The sequence below is a fragment of the Uloborus diversus genome, chromosome 1 (genome assembly GCF_026930045.1).
Source record: "Uloborus diversus isolate 005 chromosome 1, Udiv.v.3.1, whole genome shotgun sequence".
Classification (NCBI taxonomy): Eukaryota; Metazoa; Arthropoda; class Arachnida; order Araneae; family Uloboridae; genus Uloborus; species Uloborus diversus.
The window spans coordinates 19,598,721-19,616,914 of record NC_072731.1 but is presented as its reverse complement, the minus strand read 5'-3'; the positions used below and the strand labels follow the sequence as shown (position 1 = coordinate 19,616,914).

Below are 18,194 nucleotides of genomic sequence, written 5' to 3'. Positions count from 1 at the left end.
CTGTTTTGTTCATTGTTTTTATGAAGGATATTCATAAAAATATTTCTGGGAACATGAATTATTTTGTTGATGATGTCAAAGTTATGGGAATTGTAGGTAATGAGGAAAAAGCAAATCAGCTGCAAGAGGATCTAGATCCTATTATGGAGTGGGCTTATAAATGGGGTATGGCCGTTAATGTTGGGAAATGTCAAGCGCTACATTTAGGGCATGGAAATAAGTATACAAGTTATTATTTGCAAGGTTCAGTCATTAGTCAGGCAGACAAAGTTACTGACCTGGGTGTCTTAATAAGTTAGGATTTAAAGTTCAGATAACAGTGCAGCATAGCTAGTAACAAAGCCAATAAGATGCTTGGGTTTATCAATAGATCTATTTCAAACAAATCTAAAGAAGTTCTTCTGCCCTTATATAGAAGTTTGGTAAGACCTCATTTGGAGTATGCTGTTCAGTTTTGGTCTCCTTATCTTAAGAAAGATATTAATGTTTGGAAAGAGTTCAAAGGCGAGCTACAAGGCTAATAAATGGACTTTCCCACTTAGATTATGATTCCAGGCTTAGAAGGCTAAAAATGTACAGTCTTGAGCAAAGAAGAGACCGAGGAGACACGATTCAGTAGTTTAAATTTATTGAAATGAAAGATGTTACGGGGCTGAAGTTTAGCACTGAAAACAGGACAAGGGGTCATTGTTTTAAGCTATTTAAATCTCAGGCTAACATGGATATTAGGAAAAATTATTATTTTGGCAGGGTAGTGGAACCTTGGAACAGCTTACCGGAAGAGGTGGTAATGAGCAGGGGAGTAGAAAGTTTTAAGAGGGCCATTGATCTTCACTGGGGATTGTAAATTGACTAGGACCAGCCTAGATGGGCCCAGAGCCTGTTGCTGGTCGTCACTTTTGTATTTGTATTAGTTTAAGATGATTCACGCAACAGAAAATGAATTTCTAAATGATAGTTTGGCTGCTCTACTTACACATCACACTTTGCTAATTTATTAGCTTTGAATTATTAGTATTCTTCGAAAAACTTGGGCTATTACTATTCATGCAATATGCTGGAGAATTATAGCCCATCACACACATTCACATAAACGAAAACAAAAAAGAAAAAGAGAGGCACAGGTACTGTCAATGATTTCTTTTTATTTACAACAAAAATTGTGCAAGTTATTTAAAATTAAAAAAAAAGTTGAAATCGCCGTCATTTGTTGCTCATTTGCATAGTACGTTTTGCATAAAAGATATTGCCATATTTCTTATCACTTTACAGAAAGGAGCCCGCGGGCCCGAAAAGACAGCAAATGACGTCGATACGAAAGCCCGATTCCGCCGGCCGGACCCCGACGCTCGCCGCCCACATATCACATAACGAACGAACAGAACACCAAAATATAAATTATGCCTAATAAAAACTCTCTCTCTATCCGGTGCATTTATCTTACACACAAGGAAATATGTACAGAACCTCCGTCGAATTGTACTAGAGCTAAGCGTTGCGCCCCCTCACGTCTGTCATAACCGCAGGTGGGCGTCAAAGTCCGAGGGGTGCCCGTTCACCTCCCGCCGCTCCTTGGGGAAGTAGGACTCGGGCAGGGCGAGGCCGCCCGGGCCCATCAGCTTGTGCGCCGCCATGGGCGAGGAAGTCCGGGCGCCGGAGAAGTTCTGCACCACGGGGAAGGTGCAGGGGATGAGGGGCGGCGGGAGCCCGTTCAGCATGGCCGCGGGCTTCGACCGGCCCGACGTGCACAGGTAGGGCGAGACGGGCGGCGAGAAGAAGCTGGACGCGGAGGCCGGGGGCAGCGTCGGGGGCGTGGCGTACGGAGACTCGTTCGTCCGCAGGGGCGGCGGCAGCAGCTTGGCGCGGTCGTAGGCCGCCGTCCGCTCCATGTCGAGGGCGGCGTTGGTGAGCTGGCGCGACAGCTCGCTGTCCCTCGGGGACATGACCAGGGGGTCGAACCTCCTGACGTCGTGCTCTGTCCTGGCCTGGAGCATCTCCCGGGTGCGGTAATGGTCCACGGTGACGGTGGGGCTGGGCGTGAGGGGCCCCCACAGGGGAGAGGTCTGGGAGTGGTGCACCAGAGGGTCCTTGGCCGGGGAGGGCACGAGTCCCATGACCCGGGAGTGCTCCATGGCGTTGAGGCCGAGGTTGTGCGTTATGTTGTTTCTGGACGACACCAGCGATACCGGATCCTCGGACCTGGGCAGGCTCCCGGGCCTCTTCCGCGTCCTGTCCTCGGCGGGGGGTCTGGAGCTCCGGGAGACGGCGGCCGGGGGCTCGTCGTCCTTCCGCTCCTGCTTGATTTTGACCTCCATCCGGGGCTGGGAGGGGGCGGCGGTGACGTACAGGTGCCTGTCCAGGGCGCTCTCGTACTTCACGGGGTTGCCGGGGGGCACGATCGGCGACCGGGGGAGTTCCCTGGCCGCCCGCTCCCACTCTCTGGCAACGGCGGCGGCGTGATGGTGCGGATGGTGAAGATGATGATCCCTGATTTCACCATTCATGACTATGGAACTCTTCTGCAGCTGATGATGGAACCTCAACTCCCGATCCCTGAAACAGAAAAACGACATGAATCTAAAATACTCAATAACCATCTAGATTCGACAATGCAAGATACTCGCCGCCACTCAACAATATGCTAGAAAGTAAGGCATGTTTTAATTATATTTCACTTGTCTTATTTTCTTTATTTCAACATTTGTTTTTATGACAATGGTTATCCTTCTGAATTGACGAAAATTATTTAATTTGCATGAAGGTTGATAACGAAGAGGATCAAGCGTCTGGTTTTGGAGGCATTTATTATTGGAAAAGGGAAGGGGGGGGGGGTCAATCAATCTGCAATTTCAAGCTCAAATAGCGAAACTTTTGATAAATCCATAAAATACATCTTTAGGCAATATTTAGTCACATGACCCCCTCTGTATCTGCGCTCTGTTAGTCGATCACCATTGAGAGTTAACAAACAACACAGGAGCTGTAGCTGCTTTGATTGTTTGCCCCTCTCGCTCGTAATTACAAGCAAGTGACGAGTTCTGCAATATTAGTTTCGTTTTGTGCAGACGATAAACGGAGGAACTTGCATGTTGAAATGCGCAATCTTTTTGCATCTTCGTCAGGAATTAGTAGTCTTTTCAGAGAGCTTTCGACACTTATCTCTATGGTGGGAATGAATATTTTTATTCATTATTTTCAGCCAAACTTACATTGTTGAGTGTTTCATTGCGTATGTACGTTAAAGTGAATGACGTATCATAAACAACTACACAAAAGTTATCGCTTGCCTTTTGACCTGAAAATGCCTGACACATAAACGAGGGAGGGAGTGGGGGGGGATTGCAACAGAGTAAGATTTTTTATAAAGTTTTTTCTTTTTAAAAATTTTTCTCACTACGATCTTTTCTTGTATTTTTTGGTGCACACTGCGTATCACTATCATTTGCCGTAAACAATATTTTTCAGCTCATAAGCCGAGGATAGTCCGTTTGGTCTTATTAATTACCCTTTATGTATTTATAATAGACCAAAAACTGGCAGCACCAATCAACAATCATAAGGATGACTATCAGGAAAAGTGCTAATTTAGGTCCCAGATGTATTTTCCAATCACTTCCAATTAAAATCCAAAAAAAAAATTTTTTTTCATATAGTAAACTTCGTCACACATGCAATCCATGACAAAATTTTGAGGTTTTACTTTAATATAACATTAACATATCTTAATGTTGCTCTGAGGCGACAATATGATGTAACTGCCCCACAATCGTATCACAAATTTCAAAAAATCCTGTGCATTATTTATAAAACATCTCTGCAGAAACAAATACAAAATGGAGAATTGACTCTTGTTTTTCAGAAAACAAAAATGAATTGACATCGATAAAAAAGCAATTTATGCTCCTCCCAAACTTTCATATCATGTCTGGAGTACAAACTTTCAAGATGGTTATTTCTAGTAAAAAAAAAGTTATTTGGCTATAATGGATTGCACAGGATGAAGCCTTTTATGTGATGTTCCAATCAAAGTTTTCACTTCAGTTGTATAGAATTCCAGGTAAGAATTTTCCATAGTTTTCTGTTTCTACCAAATGAAGGATTATGTCGGTAGCACAAATTAAAATGCAAAATAAATTTATTTCGCAAACTATTTTTGCATAATTATTTTTTCTGCCATGAGAATAATAATTTATTTTCATTTTCAAATCTTTAATTAATGTTGTGATCAAAAATCCGGAAAATTCGTCATGTCGGTAGCACATAAGTATATTCACAATTCTTTCTTTATGTAATAAGTTGGTTGACTATCTCATAATTGTAAAGTTTAATTTCTTAAAATATGCATCTGAAACATTATTTTCTCCCAAAAATTTGAGTTGTTGTCTAACAAAATTTCTTCCGTTTTTTCAACCTCTCTTCTACATAAATATTAAGAACTTCGTTTGAAACTACGGCCCCAAAAAACATAATTTTATTTTTAAAAATGTAAATCTGTTAATTTGTGCAAATCTTCTGACTGTCTTGAATTAGTTTTGTTTTTTAAGCTTGTTTTTAAGTTTTTTTTAAAAATTTCCAGAAAAAAAACTATTAACTTATGTGTTATTTTTTCCTCAATCTATAATTAATAATTTCAGTTTCTAAAAATATTTTTTTATTGAAATTTTCAACGCGAGATGTTATGATTGTGTAATTCAATAGCTATCGATATTACATATATTTACTACATATTTATATTATACTAGAAGTACCCGCACAGCAATGTCTGTGCTAAAAATTTAATGGAAGTCCTTTGAATAAAAAAAATTGATGCCCCCTTCCCCTCTGATGTGAAATGATTGTTTTTCTCTGTATAAAATGCATACACACCTTTTCAAAAAAAAAAAAAAATCTTTTTAAGTTTCTTTGGAATTTAAAACTTTTTGTCAAATTATTAAATTAGATTTACAGTAGCTTAAAAACTCTATTTAGTGAGTGAAATGGTTTTTACTGCAACTTAAAATATTTTGCCAAATAAACAAAAAAAGACATCCAATGATATCTCTCAAATGTAAAAATAGTTCCGCAACTCTATTGTTTATCGCCAAACTCGCCCAGCAACCATGCTATCAAAATCCATCCGTCTAAACAAAAAAAAAAAAAAAAAATCCAGTGGAACATTCAAGAATCATCGTCAGAAAAAAAGAAGAAAGTGTTGTACCTTTCACTCGGATAACAACATATCAAAAAATTTCTTTTCTTTCGAAACAAATTGCCAAAACACTGACTTACGTTAACGGTTGCTTTAAAATAATAATGCTATAGATTGAACTGTTCAGCGCCTAACGCGCCAAGCGACCATGCTACCGAAACCCAGCACTTTTGCGAGTGAAGTGGATGTTTTTTTCTTTGGCAATAATAAATGTTTCGCCAAACAAACAAAAAGGTATAAAATCACATTAACAGTAGCTTTCAAATCTTTATATATTAAGAGCTGCGTTGCTCGGCTTTGCCCGGTCTACCTTGAGAATAATAATTCTGTCAAGTGACATATATTCAACAATCAGGCTTAAATAAAAGAAAAAAAAAACATGCAAAATTACCTTTCCAAATAATGACGACATATATTAAAATACGTTTAAGAAATTAAAATGCGAAAGATGGATTTTAAAAGCGTAACCATGGAAACATGAAATAAAATAAGTTTAAGAAATCAGATGCAAAATAAGGAAAGAAACAATGGATTCAACAAGCGTAACCGTGGAAACACAAAAATAAAATGGTTGACAACCTGAATCAAAACGACATTTTTCGAATTTGGTTTAAAAACGCTTGTAACTTTTTTTCCTTTGAAGATAGAAGCTAAGTTTTTCGACCGTAGGTCGAGAGCGATCTGGTGTAAAAAATGTTGCTTTTCCAATGGTGTCAAAAAGAAAACTGTGGGTGGGACAATCCCTTCACTTTTTATTGACAGATTTAATGAAGAAAGTAGTGCCTAAATTTCAGATAAGCCTGAAAAAGTTCGAGCTAAAGATTGTAAATTACTCCTGTCGTAATCAAGTTAGAGCATTGGAACGAATTGTTTAGAACGCAGAAAATTCTACCCTTTTCAACGATATATAATATTATTATGTGCAAGTAATTTTTCACTCCCATATTCAGGAATTTGTGAAATTTGGGCCTAAATTAAAAAAAAAAATATTATTTATCAGATTTTTTCGAATTATAGCCTATGTCACTCAGTAAGAAAGCACCTTCCATAAAGTGAAGGGATTTTTCAAATAGGTGCAGTGGTTCCGGAGATTACCTCGAACATATAAACACACAAAAATTCGTCCTCTCTCTTTATAATATTAGTATGGATAACTCATATAAACTATACAGGTAATGTATCATGCCCATGAAGTATGAAAATTTGTAACAGTTGTCAGAACTGTAATATTTGCATCAGATCTGTAACTGTATCTAATCTAGCACTGATTGTGCTTTTAAGTTGTTTAATATTGGATGCACACTTATGGAAGGTGCGGCGCATACATTAAAATTTTGTTTTAAAAAAAACCTTATGAAATGTCTTTTACACACACACTCTCTTCTCAAGTGATAGCCACAAAATGTCTATTTGAGAAATATTCTCACCAATTCATTTTAAAAGCTAAGTGTAAACTAAGTGTAAATATTTTTACTCATTTGTATTTCTTTAATAATGAAAAGGCAGTTAATCTTGTCCCTTAAAGGACGTTTGTTTCAAATCACGTATCGGAGAATCAACGTGTAAACACCGGAACGACTTCGAACGACGTGTTTCGTCAGGTAGAAAGATGTGACGTCAGAGCACGAGCGGAGGTGTGATGTAATCTCCCGATGGCTCCGCGGCAAATCGAATGTTCTGGAAAGATCCAGATGGGCTCTTGCGTAAGCATATGCGGAGTGACATGCATCGAGTGCGGGGTAGGATATAAGCAGATGGAATGAGAAGGAAATCACTCTTCTGCTCGCGTTTCTCATTTTCCACTGACGATAGTCGTATTTTTAAGAGGATCGTTCGCTGTTGAAGCGACGTCCTGCACTGAGGAGATGGCTTTTAGGATTTCGCCATGAGAGTTAGGGACTTAAAATTTTTGAAACATTTTAGAATAATTCTTGTTAGGGTGTCAAATACTTTTTTGGAAAGATGTTCTTTAGGAACATGAAGATTGATTTGAGTATTGTTGAAATCCCTCATACTTGTTTATACCATTTACTGAAGTTGGATTTTATTTACAGTTGTTAATTATTAGATTTATAAATAAAATGATTTAGCCTTTCAATTTGAGTTCTGACATTTCATTCACTTGATAGCTACAGAAATGTGAAATAGAAAGGCATCTGCTAAACTTGGTGTTTACCTTCCTTACGGGAGTTAGACACAAATTGTTAGGTCAACACCAAGTCTCCCCTATTTAGTAATAGTACCTGGACGACCGAGCCTCGCTCGGCTTTAAAAGAATTATTTTTTGTCAACTTGTGTTTTTTTAAGGTTCAATACTTTTCCAAATATACTTGAAAAGCTTCACGTTAACGAAATATTAAGCACTCGACCTTCTTATAACACTAAAGTACCAAACAAAGAAGATTCTGAATGTAATAAAATCAACAAACTGTTACAACTATCTGTTACATTTGTTTCCACTATACAATTTTCTTGTCAGTAGTTAAAATATTTTGACCTTGGAGTCAGTTTTGCTATGGTGAAATCGGTTTTTAACCGAATACTTCCTTTCATACTATGATGCGTTTCACGATTTTATTCCAATCTAAATTTTCTTTCTGAATAAGTTCTTTTAGTGTAGTTGGTCTTTTTAGGCCAGAAAATGCTACATGCAGCATGATATTCATCAAAACTGATGATCCACAAACCATTCCAACAAATGATAACAATTGTCTTAACAAAACATAAACAGTCTCAAGACTTATGTTTCTTCGAAATAAAATTTAGATGCGTGATTTAAAAAAACATGTTAAACTATTTGTAGTGTAAAAAGAAAATAAATAAATAAAATAGGACGGTCAAGCAATAGTTTCACTTAAAAAAAGAAAAAAGTCTTACATCGACTTACAATGCTTTTGAATTTGTTTTCAGCCAAGTGTGTTTGAAATTAGCCAAAGTGGCCAATATCAGACAAGCCTGGCAAATTTTCATTGTTGTGGTTGCATAACCACAACAATGAAAATTGTTGTGGCACATAAACAGGAATCCCAAGAGGTTTTTTGCATACGCTAATTCGGGGAAAGTTCGAAATAGTCATATTGGGCCACTGGTTGATGAGCACGGAATTTTAATTCAGGACGATAGTGATATTGCTAATGTTCTTAATAACTTTTTTTCGAGTGTTTTTAACAATAATTGTATCTCAACAGTTGACACCAACAAGACACAAGCTATAGTACAGCTTGAGGACTTTGTATTTTCCATGGATGACATTTTACTTCATTTGAAAAAAATTAAAGAGACTAAGGCTCCGGGGCCAGATAATATTTATCCGAAAATTTTAGTTGAATGTGCAGAGGAATTAGCAGATGTAATCGCAAACATTTTCAATGCTTCTTATAATTCGGGGACAGTGCCAGAGGACTGGAAGCTGGCTAACATTACACCGCTCTTCAAGAAAGGGTCTAAAGGGAGTGCGGGAAATTATAGACCTGTGAGTCTAACTTCGGTGGTTTGCAAAATTTTTGAAACATTGATGAAAATTAAGATAGTAAATTTTCTAGAGACTAATAATCTATTGACTAGTTTTCAGTACGGTTTTAGGAAAGGTAAATCTTGTGCAACTAATTTATTTCATTTCTATGACAAAGTTACCATGGCTTTGGACAATAAGAAGCCTGTAGATGTTGTTTACATTGATTTTCAAAAAGCTTTCGATAAGGTAACGCATGTTGCTCTACTTAGCAAATTAGCTGATATAGGAATAGGAGGGAAAACTTTCATTTGGGTAAAAAATTGGCTGACCGGAAGGAAACAAAGAGTAGTTGTAAGGGGAAATTATTCTAATTGGAGTGAGGTCTTAAGCGGGGTTCCTCAAGGATCAGTGTTAGGGCCTGTTTTGTTCATTGTCTTTATGAACGATATTCACAAAAATATTTCTGGGAACATGAATTGTTTTGCTGATGATGTCAAAGTTATGGGGACTGTAGAAAATGAAGAACAAGCAAATCAGCTGCAAGAGGATCTAGATCCTATTACGGAGTGGGCTGATAAATGGGGTATGGCTCTTAATGTTGGGAAATGTCAAGTGCTACATTTAGGGCATGGAAATAAGTGTACAAGTTATTATTTGCAAGGTTCAGTCATTAGTCAGGCAGACAAAGTTACTGATCTGGGGGTCCTAATAAGTCAGGATTTAAAGTTTAGCCAACAGTGCAGCATTGCTAGCAACAAAGCCAATAAGATGCTTGGGTTTATCAATAGATCTATTTCAAATAAATCTAAAGAAGTTCTTCTGCCCTTATATAGAAGTTTGGTAAGACCTCATTTGGAGTATGCTGTTCAGTTTTGGTCTCCTTATCTTAAGAAAGACATTAATGTATTGGAAAGGGTTCAAAGGCGGGCTACAAGACTAATAAGTGGACTTTCCCACTTAGACTATGATTCCAGGCTTAGAAGGCTAAAAATGTAGTCTTGAGCAAAGAAGAGACCGAGGGGACATGATTCAGCTGTTTAAATTTATTAAAACGAAAGATGTTACGGGGCTGAAGTTTAGCACTGAAAACAGGACAAGGGGTCATTGTTTTAAGCTATTTAAATATCAGGCTAACGTGGATATTAGGAAAAATTATTATTTTAGCAGGGTAGTGGAACCTTGGAATAGCTTACCGGAAGAGATGGTAATGAGCAGGGGAGTCGATAGTTTTAAGAGGGCCATTGATCTTCACTGGGGATTGTAAATTGACTAGGACCAGTCTAGCTGGGCCCAGAGCCTGTTGCTGGTCGTCACTTTTGTATTTGTATTTGTATAAATTGTCTGCCTGATGCGTCAATTCACAGTTTACTTCAAGGCTTAACTTAGACTTTATATTAAAAAAACTGTTTTTTGTAAAAAAATCGCATTTTTACAGAAAAAACACTGATGTAGATGAACTTAGAATGCAAAACTACAATTAAATCCAAAATTTAATCCAAATCGTTAGAGCCGTTTTCGAGATACGAAATATATACATACATACAAGAATTGCTCATTTAGAAGATATAAGATTCATAGGAAATATATGCTTTGAGCATTTGAAGTTATATGAGAAAAGCAACAGAACTGCATGTGCTTCTCACCTTTCTTTCTGTCTTTCTTGTTCTCTTCTTTCCTGTTCTCTCCTCTCCTGCTCCCTCCTTTCCATTTCTCTCCTCTCCAACTCTCTCCTTCGCTGTTCCTGCTCCCTCCTTTCTTTTTCTCTACGTTCTTGTTCTTTTCTCTCTTGTTCTCTCCTCTCCATCTCTCTCTTTTCCTGTTCTCGTCGCTCCTGCTCTCTCCTTTCCCTGGAAGAGAATCAAAACATCAATTAAATGCCAACTAGTGTTTTGTAGCTTAAAACAAAAAATTCTTGTTGAAAAAAAGGAAAGAAAGCTTGATGTATGTAAAAAAATATATAGCTAAAAAAAATCTAAATAAACTAAATAATGAAATATTTTCTTTAAATGAGACAGTGAGAAGCAAAGGGATGTAAGTGAACTTTTTCAAATTTTGAGTAAAACGCGTTTAAAGATAACATCCTAGGTAGGCTTTCATTGAAATTTTTTTCTAAATCATGCTGTATAGCAGCAACTACCAAGGGCTACTAGTACCATCTCTTGACAGAGGAGAGCAATATATTTCAGCAAAAAATCTTTAAAATATGAAACACTAGCAAAAATATCCGGCGTTGCCTGGGTCAGTTATAATTATGAGAAACAACCGCTACTTTCATTTGTTTTCTAAATTAACTGAAAGAACTCGTAGCACACCAATTGGACGTAAGTAAAAATCAAGCTTCTTCCTTACCCATAAAAATGAAATGGCAATAAGTATGAAGAACAAAATAGTATTTTTTTTAGGGACAAAAAAAAACAATATTTTAAGTATATAGAAATTTGAAGAATTTTCAAAATATGAAATTAAACTTCACCAGTTAAAATTTAACATTTTTTTACATAGTCTAAAACCTTCCCTATATGGCTATTGAAGTACAAACTGTTTTAAAAATGTAGCTGTCCGTAATCCCCTTATACTTGCTTTAGTTATTTTGGAAGTTTCAATTATTGTGGGTTAGGTTATGTCATATTTTTTTTTTTTTTTTTTTGAATATTGAGTTGCACAATTAGGATGCACTGTATTTGCCCTCTAGAAATTCATTTCTACTATTATTTTTGAAAAATATTAAGGTTTAGCTACCGGGAAACGAGCTACAAAGTTTGAAAAAAAAAGATAAAAAATGGTCAATTTCCAAAAAATTTTACGAAAATAAAATGTTTAAAATTATTGTTCTGATACCATTCAAATGCTTCCTTTTAACACTCTTTACACATGTCTTTATGATTAACTACATTCCTTTAAAGTTTTTAGTTTGCGAAAAAGCAGTACATTTTCATGAAATTAACCATAATTCGATTTTTTCAGCTTTTCTTGTACATAGCAGTATTTCGGCAGAAAATGTGCCGAAATATTTATTTCTCAATAAATGTGCACCATGCGTAATCTTTCCTGTTGAAACCAATGACCGGTCAATTGACACTACTGTCTTCGTTACGCAGCTCGCCGATCTGCGGGGGTGTTTTGAAGCCACCTGCACCTCGTGCAGCGACAACATTTTACTCCCCCAACATAATCTTTGACCAGCGGGCTCAACTTGGTAATAATTTCTCTCATCCTTCCCAATCTTTTAATGCCAGCTGCATTTTCGGACAAAAGACAGTATGGCGTTTCCTTTGTGTTTTGTCAAAGGGAGGGGTTGATTTTCACTAAAAACCCGGAGAGCAAAAGACACTAGCGATTTTAAACTTCGGAGAAGTCGGACTTAACTTTTGACTCTCCCGAAATCTACTGTCATCGTGTTATATCATGATCCCAAAATATCCTGTGAACTTTTGTGAGGTATCGGCACAAAATATTCCAATATATTTCATTGAGTTTTACCCCTGATAAATTTCCTGCTCATCTGAACACTCATCTGCACAACTTCAGTATGCTACACTGTGAATTTCAATTTTCAGGTACTCAAGACACGTAGAAAACTTCATATATTATTTTTATAATTATTTAGTCACAATAGCATCTTCTGCTGCCAAAAAACCAGACAAGCTTTAAGCACTAAGTTGAGTGAGTATCTAGGAGGCTCCAAAAATTTCCTACTAACTGAGTTTCTAACTTTACGTGACTGTTTGCAGAGTTGCCTCGAATTACAGCAAGATGAAATGCTCATGAGCGATCAAGACCAGTGCAATGTTTCAGAAAGAAATATCTTTTCCAGTGTTGCTGTTGAGATTGCAGAAGAATGGTCAATTTCTAATTGCGAGTTAAAGGAACCTATTGTTTATAGCACAAAAGATATAGGACAAAGACTTTGCCGGAGTTGGTCAGTATTCTCTGAGATAGCTTGAAACAAAGCACGGAAAACTATTAAAGAACAGTTTGAGCTTAAACTTGATAAATTTTTCAATATAGCTTTGTGCACATGTAAAATTTTACTATGCGGTGAGGATGATGCTCCATGCAAGCAAACTTATAATGCCCAGGCCCATTGTGTTTGCAATTGCAATATAAACGTAATGCTGTTCTCCTCTGCTCTCATGACACAAACGAAAGAGCTTTTGCAGTTGAAAAATTGATGTCAATTAGGGTACGAAATGAGCAAGGATGAACATCAGTATGGTCTTTTAGAGTTCCGCAGTCGATAAATCTTGATGCTTGCCATCTTACTGAACAGATCGACTGGAACGCACAGATCCTCACAAAACCAATTTTTACAGCAAATTTATCTTTGGAACAGCTTAAAGCATTGAATGCTCTCCCACTGGAACTTTCTCTGATAGACATCGGTAAACGATGTTTATCTGCGTTCTCATTCCTAATGTAATGTAATATAAAATTTACTTTATTCAAATTAGATTAACTTCTCAACTCTTTCGGCACGTGTAAAGTTTCAGTTTAAGGTTGGCATCCTTTGATGCCCAATCATATGCAAATGAGGCAAGTATAAATAGTGAACGATTCCAATCGTTCTCTCTCTCTCTCTTCTTTTGTGTTTGTCAGCCTCTTGTGAGTTAGGTCCGATAGGTGTTGGGGAGTTGCGAACTCCGCCTCCACTTATGGCCAGGGTTTATTCTTATAAACTTATTTTGTTAGTTTATTTATTTTAGTTTCTATGGACCAATAAATTTTTGGTAAGATTTTAAACAAGTTTCCAATGTTCATTTCTTCACATTAACATCTGATTCTGCACCTTCCACTGTGTGGTATTATCTCTGCTTGTATAAGCATGTAACATTGTTGACTGACTTACGAAATTTAGCTCTTTGGCTTTTCGTTTAAACATCGTAAGTTATCATAAGGGTTATGGGCCCAGCCCTACCCAATTGTATCATAATAATTACGTGTTCAGTATCATAAGCAATATAAATGTATTAAGATGTTTTCGAATTGTCAGCAGAGTAGAGTATTAGACTTCGTGTTTTTGTGATGAAATGGAATGTTGTAACTGACTTGTCTTTTTTCTGAATCGGTAGATGACAAGTGTTTGGAAATCTTTTCAATTTGTTTTCCCCGCATCGGCGTTGAATGAAAACTGTGAAAATAGAAGTTTTTCTTTTACTTTTTGGAAGTTTGTATCGAATCTTTAAGCTATGTGTAGTGTAAACTTTTCTCTGACGTTTCGTTTGCATTTTTATGGGGGGATATAGTTGGTTTGGTGTTAGGCAGAATAGTGGCTGCTAAATTCAGCGGAAGACCTGGACTTGTTCCAGGGGGAAAGCTGTAACAGTTGCACTATTTAGGTTTTTTTTTCGGGGATATTTTGAGATTTTGTTGGTTGTTTTTTTTTGAAACTAGGCTTTTTTTATTTTTGGCGTTTTTCGTGTTCTTATCAACCATGGCATCCCAGAGTGTTCCTATCGAAAAATTAAGGTCTGACAACTACGTGAGTTGGTCATTGGATATTAAATTTGTCCTGATGGAACGAGGTCTGTGGAAGATTGTAAATGGCATTGAAAAGGAACCTTTTTCTAATGATGAAAAAAAGGCTACTGAGCAAGAGATTCGTAATTTTCAAAATCGACAGGATGTGGCTCTATCCATAATTTATTTAAATTTGGAGAAAATTTTCAAAAAGATAATCAAAAATCAGGTCAATGTGGCCGATGCCTGGAAGGCTTTGAAAGATCACTTCTTTCCTGACAATCGTTGTCAGCATATGACATTGTTTTCAGAGTTATCCCAATGTCGTATAAAAGAGGAAGAGTGGATAAATCTTTTCGCTGCCCGTACTCGGGAAATGTTCGAAAGAATTAAAGCTATAGACGCGAATTTCTCAGAAAATTATTTGATTTTTCAAATTTTGCGTCATTTGCCCTCAGAATTTGACAATATTTGTCAAGTTAGTCTTAGAACTACTGCACAGGAATTCACATTTAATAAAATAGTTAGCGAACTTATTGCCAAGGAATTGCGAATTCGACTAAAAGATGAGGATGATAAAATTATCGGCAGGGCTAACTTTGTAAAGAAACCGGGTAACTTTGACAAGAAAGGAGGAAAAAAGAAACTAGTTTGTTTTAATTGTAATAAACCCGGTCATAAGAGATATGTATGTAAAAAAAAAAGTGTTGACAAGGACCTCGAACAACGAAACAGAAAGTCAAGATCCCCAATCCGGAATAAGAGGAAGGCAAACAAGAAAACGGCAAGGTGCAGTTCCCCATCAGTGGAAAAAGAAGCATGTAAGTACCAGAACTTTTTCATTTCCAAAGTACATCTAAATGAAGTATCAGAAGACCCAGATGACTTTATTTTCGACACTAGTTCCACCCATCATTTCGTCAACATTTGTAGTGCTTTTGAGGACTTTAAACCATTGCGAAACAAAGAAATGGCTGTAGCCGTTAGAAATGAAACTTTCCCCATTTAGGGGATGGGAACTGTGAAATTAAAGTTTGATGATACTATCATTGTTTTAAAAGATGTAATGTACTCTCCTAATCTGCGTCAAAATTTGTTATTGGGTACTAAATTCGATAAGGGGGGTGCTAAGTTTGAAGGGGGAAACGGCTCCGTGGCGATATCTGGTCGAAATGGATTTATATTTAGAGCAATTTTAAGAAATGGCATTTATTTTGAAAAACCTCAAATTTTGTATAATAAATCGTATCAAGAAAGTATAAAACCAAATAATAGTAATGATCATTTCGAAAATGAAAAAATTGAATGTTCTAATGTAGAAAAATTAGATCTGTGGCATAGAAGGCTGGCACATATTAACACCGATAGTATCAGAAAGAGCGGTGAATTTGAGTGTGTCCATGGCCTGCCTAAATTCAAAAATGTAAAAATAGATTGAAAATTGTAAAATTGGTAAATTTAAACGTGTTTCATTTAAACCAATAGGTAAAATACTGTCCAAGTGTCCTCTTGAATTACTTCATGCTGATGTGTGGGGTCCATGTAATATTAAGGGAAATAAGGGGGAACGTTTTTATTTATCAATCATTGATGATTTTTCACGTAAATCTGCTTTGTATCCAATTAGTGAAAAGAGCAAAGTACCAGAAATTTTCATAAGGCACATAAAGCGTGCTGAAAGATTTTTAAATCTCAAAGTAAAAGCTGTTAGAACTGAAAACGGGGGAGAATTCGTAAATAAAGTTTTTGACAATTATTGTTTGGATAACGGTATAAAACATGAGTTAACCAATATTTTCAGTCCAGAGATGAACGGTTTGGCCGAAGTGTACAATCGCTCAGCCGCTAATGCTGCAACAGTATTATTGGAAGAAAGCGGGCTAAGTAAAAGATTTTGGCCGGATGCTATGCTTTATTTCAATTATACTTGGAATAGGATTTGTCACTCAGGACCAGGGCTGGCAAGTTTCTGCCAGAGCGGTTAAAACCACTGGTAGAAACCGGTTAAAACCGGCATGGCAAAAACCACTTTCTGCCACATTTTCAGCAGAAACTGGCAAAAACTCTCAAAATGACAAAAAAAAAAAAAAAACTATTGATAGACAGTAGAAAACACATGGAAAAAATGATTAATTGTTAACCAAAGCACAGTTTAATTTACAATATTATTTCAATTCAGAATCAAATGTTACATTGTTTGGATCCTGCAGTTGCTTCTTGGAAAAGGTGGTTCCAAAAATCTAAATAGTTTCTCAATTTAATATACAAGAATGAGAAACTTTAGAATATTCTTGCAACAGAAGAGCTAGCAGGCAATGCATCACAGAACAAGTAATATTCATAAAACTTTCAAATTGTATATTTTTTTAAACTGGTCCATCATGTAGTAACTAGGGTAGTGGTAAAAATTCGACTGGAAAAATGAGTTTCGAGAAGTGGGGCCAATTTGATTTGCAAAGCTGTGATATTAGGTACAAAATCTAGATTAATATTGGGAAGTAAAATTTGACACTTTCTTACTTGAAGCACATAATTTCAATCACAAGCAACTTAGATGAAGCTTATTTGCGAGCAAATTACAAACAGTAATGCCAGTTTAATTCTGTAAGTCATTCCTCTATCCTAAGAACCCATATGAGTTTCGTCCTTTGTTAGATTAATCCAAATATTACGAGCATCAGTAATTGAAAAGTTCCCTTTCTGAACTAAATCAAGGGCAGTAGCATAACATTTTATTTTTACAATGATGAAATGAAGTTTAATTTTTTAGTTTAAACAAATATCATTTAGTAATTACTTTAGTTTTTTTAAACGACTTTAAGTTTTTGCCAGTTTCTGCCGGTTTTAACCGGTTATAACCAGTTTCTGCCACTGGCACGGCAAAAACTAGTTTCTGCCGGCAGAAAACCAACCCTGCTCAGGACAAACTAAAACACCTTTTGAGTTATATGGTGGACGTAAGCCAAGTGCTAGGCATGTCAAACCTTTCGGTGTTTTGTGTTATCTTGGAACACCCCGTCAGCAAAGACATAAACTTGATGTTAAAGCCAAAAAAGGTATATTTTTGGGCTATGCATTTAACACTAAGGGTTTTCGTATCTGGATTCCCGAAAGCGGAAAAATTTTTGAAAGTATAAATATAAATTTTAATGAAAATGTTTATTACAAAGAAGCTTTTAAAAATATATCAGAGTGATTCTAGTGGAGCTGTGCTGGGTCCCTGTCTTAAATGGTCAAATATTCAATCAGATTCTGAAAATTCAGAAAATGAATCGAATTCCGAATCGGATAACGGAAGTGAAAGCCCGAGTACGCCGTCTAAACTCTTATCTTCTGATGAGAGTGAAAGCGAGACGAGCGGGGATGAATCAGATTCGAATTCTGACTTGAGTGAAAATGGGGAAAACCCACCACGCGCCCAGCTGCGTGAAACAGAGTGGGTGAGGAAAGCAATCCCAAGGTCAGATAAATCTCGTACTGATATTTATTTTTATGAGAAACATTCTTCTAAACGATTGCGTTCATTAAATGATGTTGAAAAATATTGTTCTAAAAATGCTATTTTGTTTAAGCCACATTTATTTGATTTTAATGGTAAAAATCTATATCAAGGTGAAATTTCTGATCAAACTGTTCAGTTAAATTTATGTAACTTATGACTAGATGATGAAATTGTAATTCCTAAGAATTACAAACAGGTTCTTAAATCTAAGCAAAAGGACCAGTGGTTAGATTCAATGAGGGATGAATTAGAGGTTATGCATTCTAGAAAAGTGTGGGATTTAACACCTTTGCCTGCAAATGAAAAACCAATCGGATCAAGATGGGTTTTCAATGTTAAAAGAGATGAATCGGGAAAAATTGTTAGGTATCGTGGGAGACTTGTTGCTCAGGGATATGCCCAATCCCCTGAATCGTACGATCAGACTTTTAGTCCGACGATTTATTTTTCATTGGTTCGATTTTTCTTTTCCTTGAAAATATCAGAAGGTTGGTTCAATTTGCAGTGCGATGTGAAAAATGCTTATTTATATGCACCTCTAAAAGAATGCATCTTTATGAGACAACCACCGGGTTTTGCAATAGAAGGGAAAG

The 18,194-nt window shown here is 36.5% G+C and overlaps 1 protein-coding gene across 1 annotated transcript in view; it reads right to left on the bottom strand.

Moving 5' to 3' along the window:
* Window positions 1–1,125: 1,125 nt before the first annotated feature.
* The window catches only part of LOC129228310 (autism susceptibility gene 2 protein-like), a 361,864-nt gene continuing 344,795 nt past the window's right edge, over window positions 1,126–18,194 (bottom strand). Inside the window, exons 16-17 of the mRNA XM_054862988.1 lie at window positions 10,286–10,489; window positions 1,126–2,553 (exon numbers count right to left, since the gene is read on the bottom strand). Coding sequence (XP_054718963.1) covers window positions 1,515–2,553; window positions 10,286–10,489 — 1,243 coding nt within the window. The 3' untranslated portion in view covers window positions 1,126–1,514. The remainder of the gene's footprint in view (window positions 2,554–10,285; window positions 10,490–18,194) is intronic.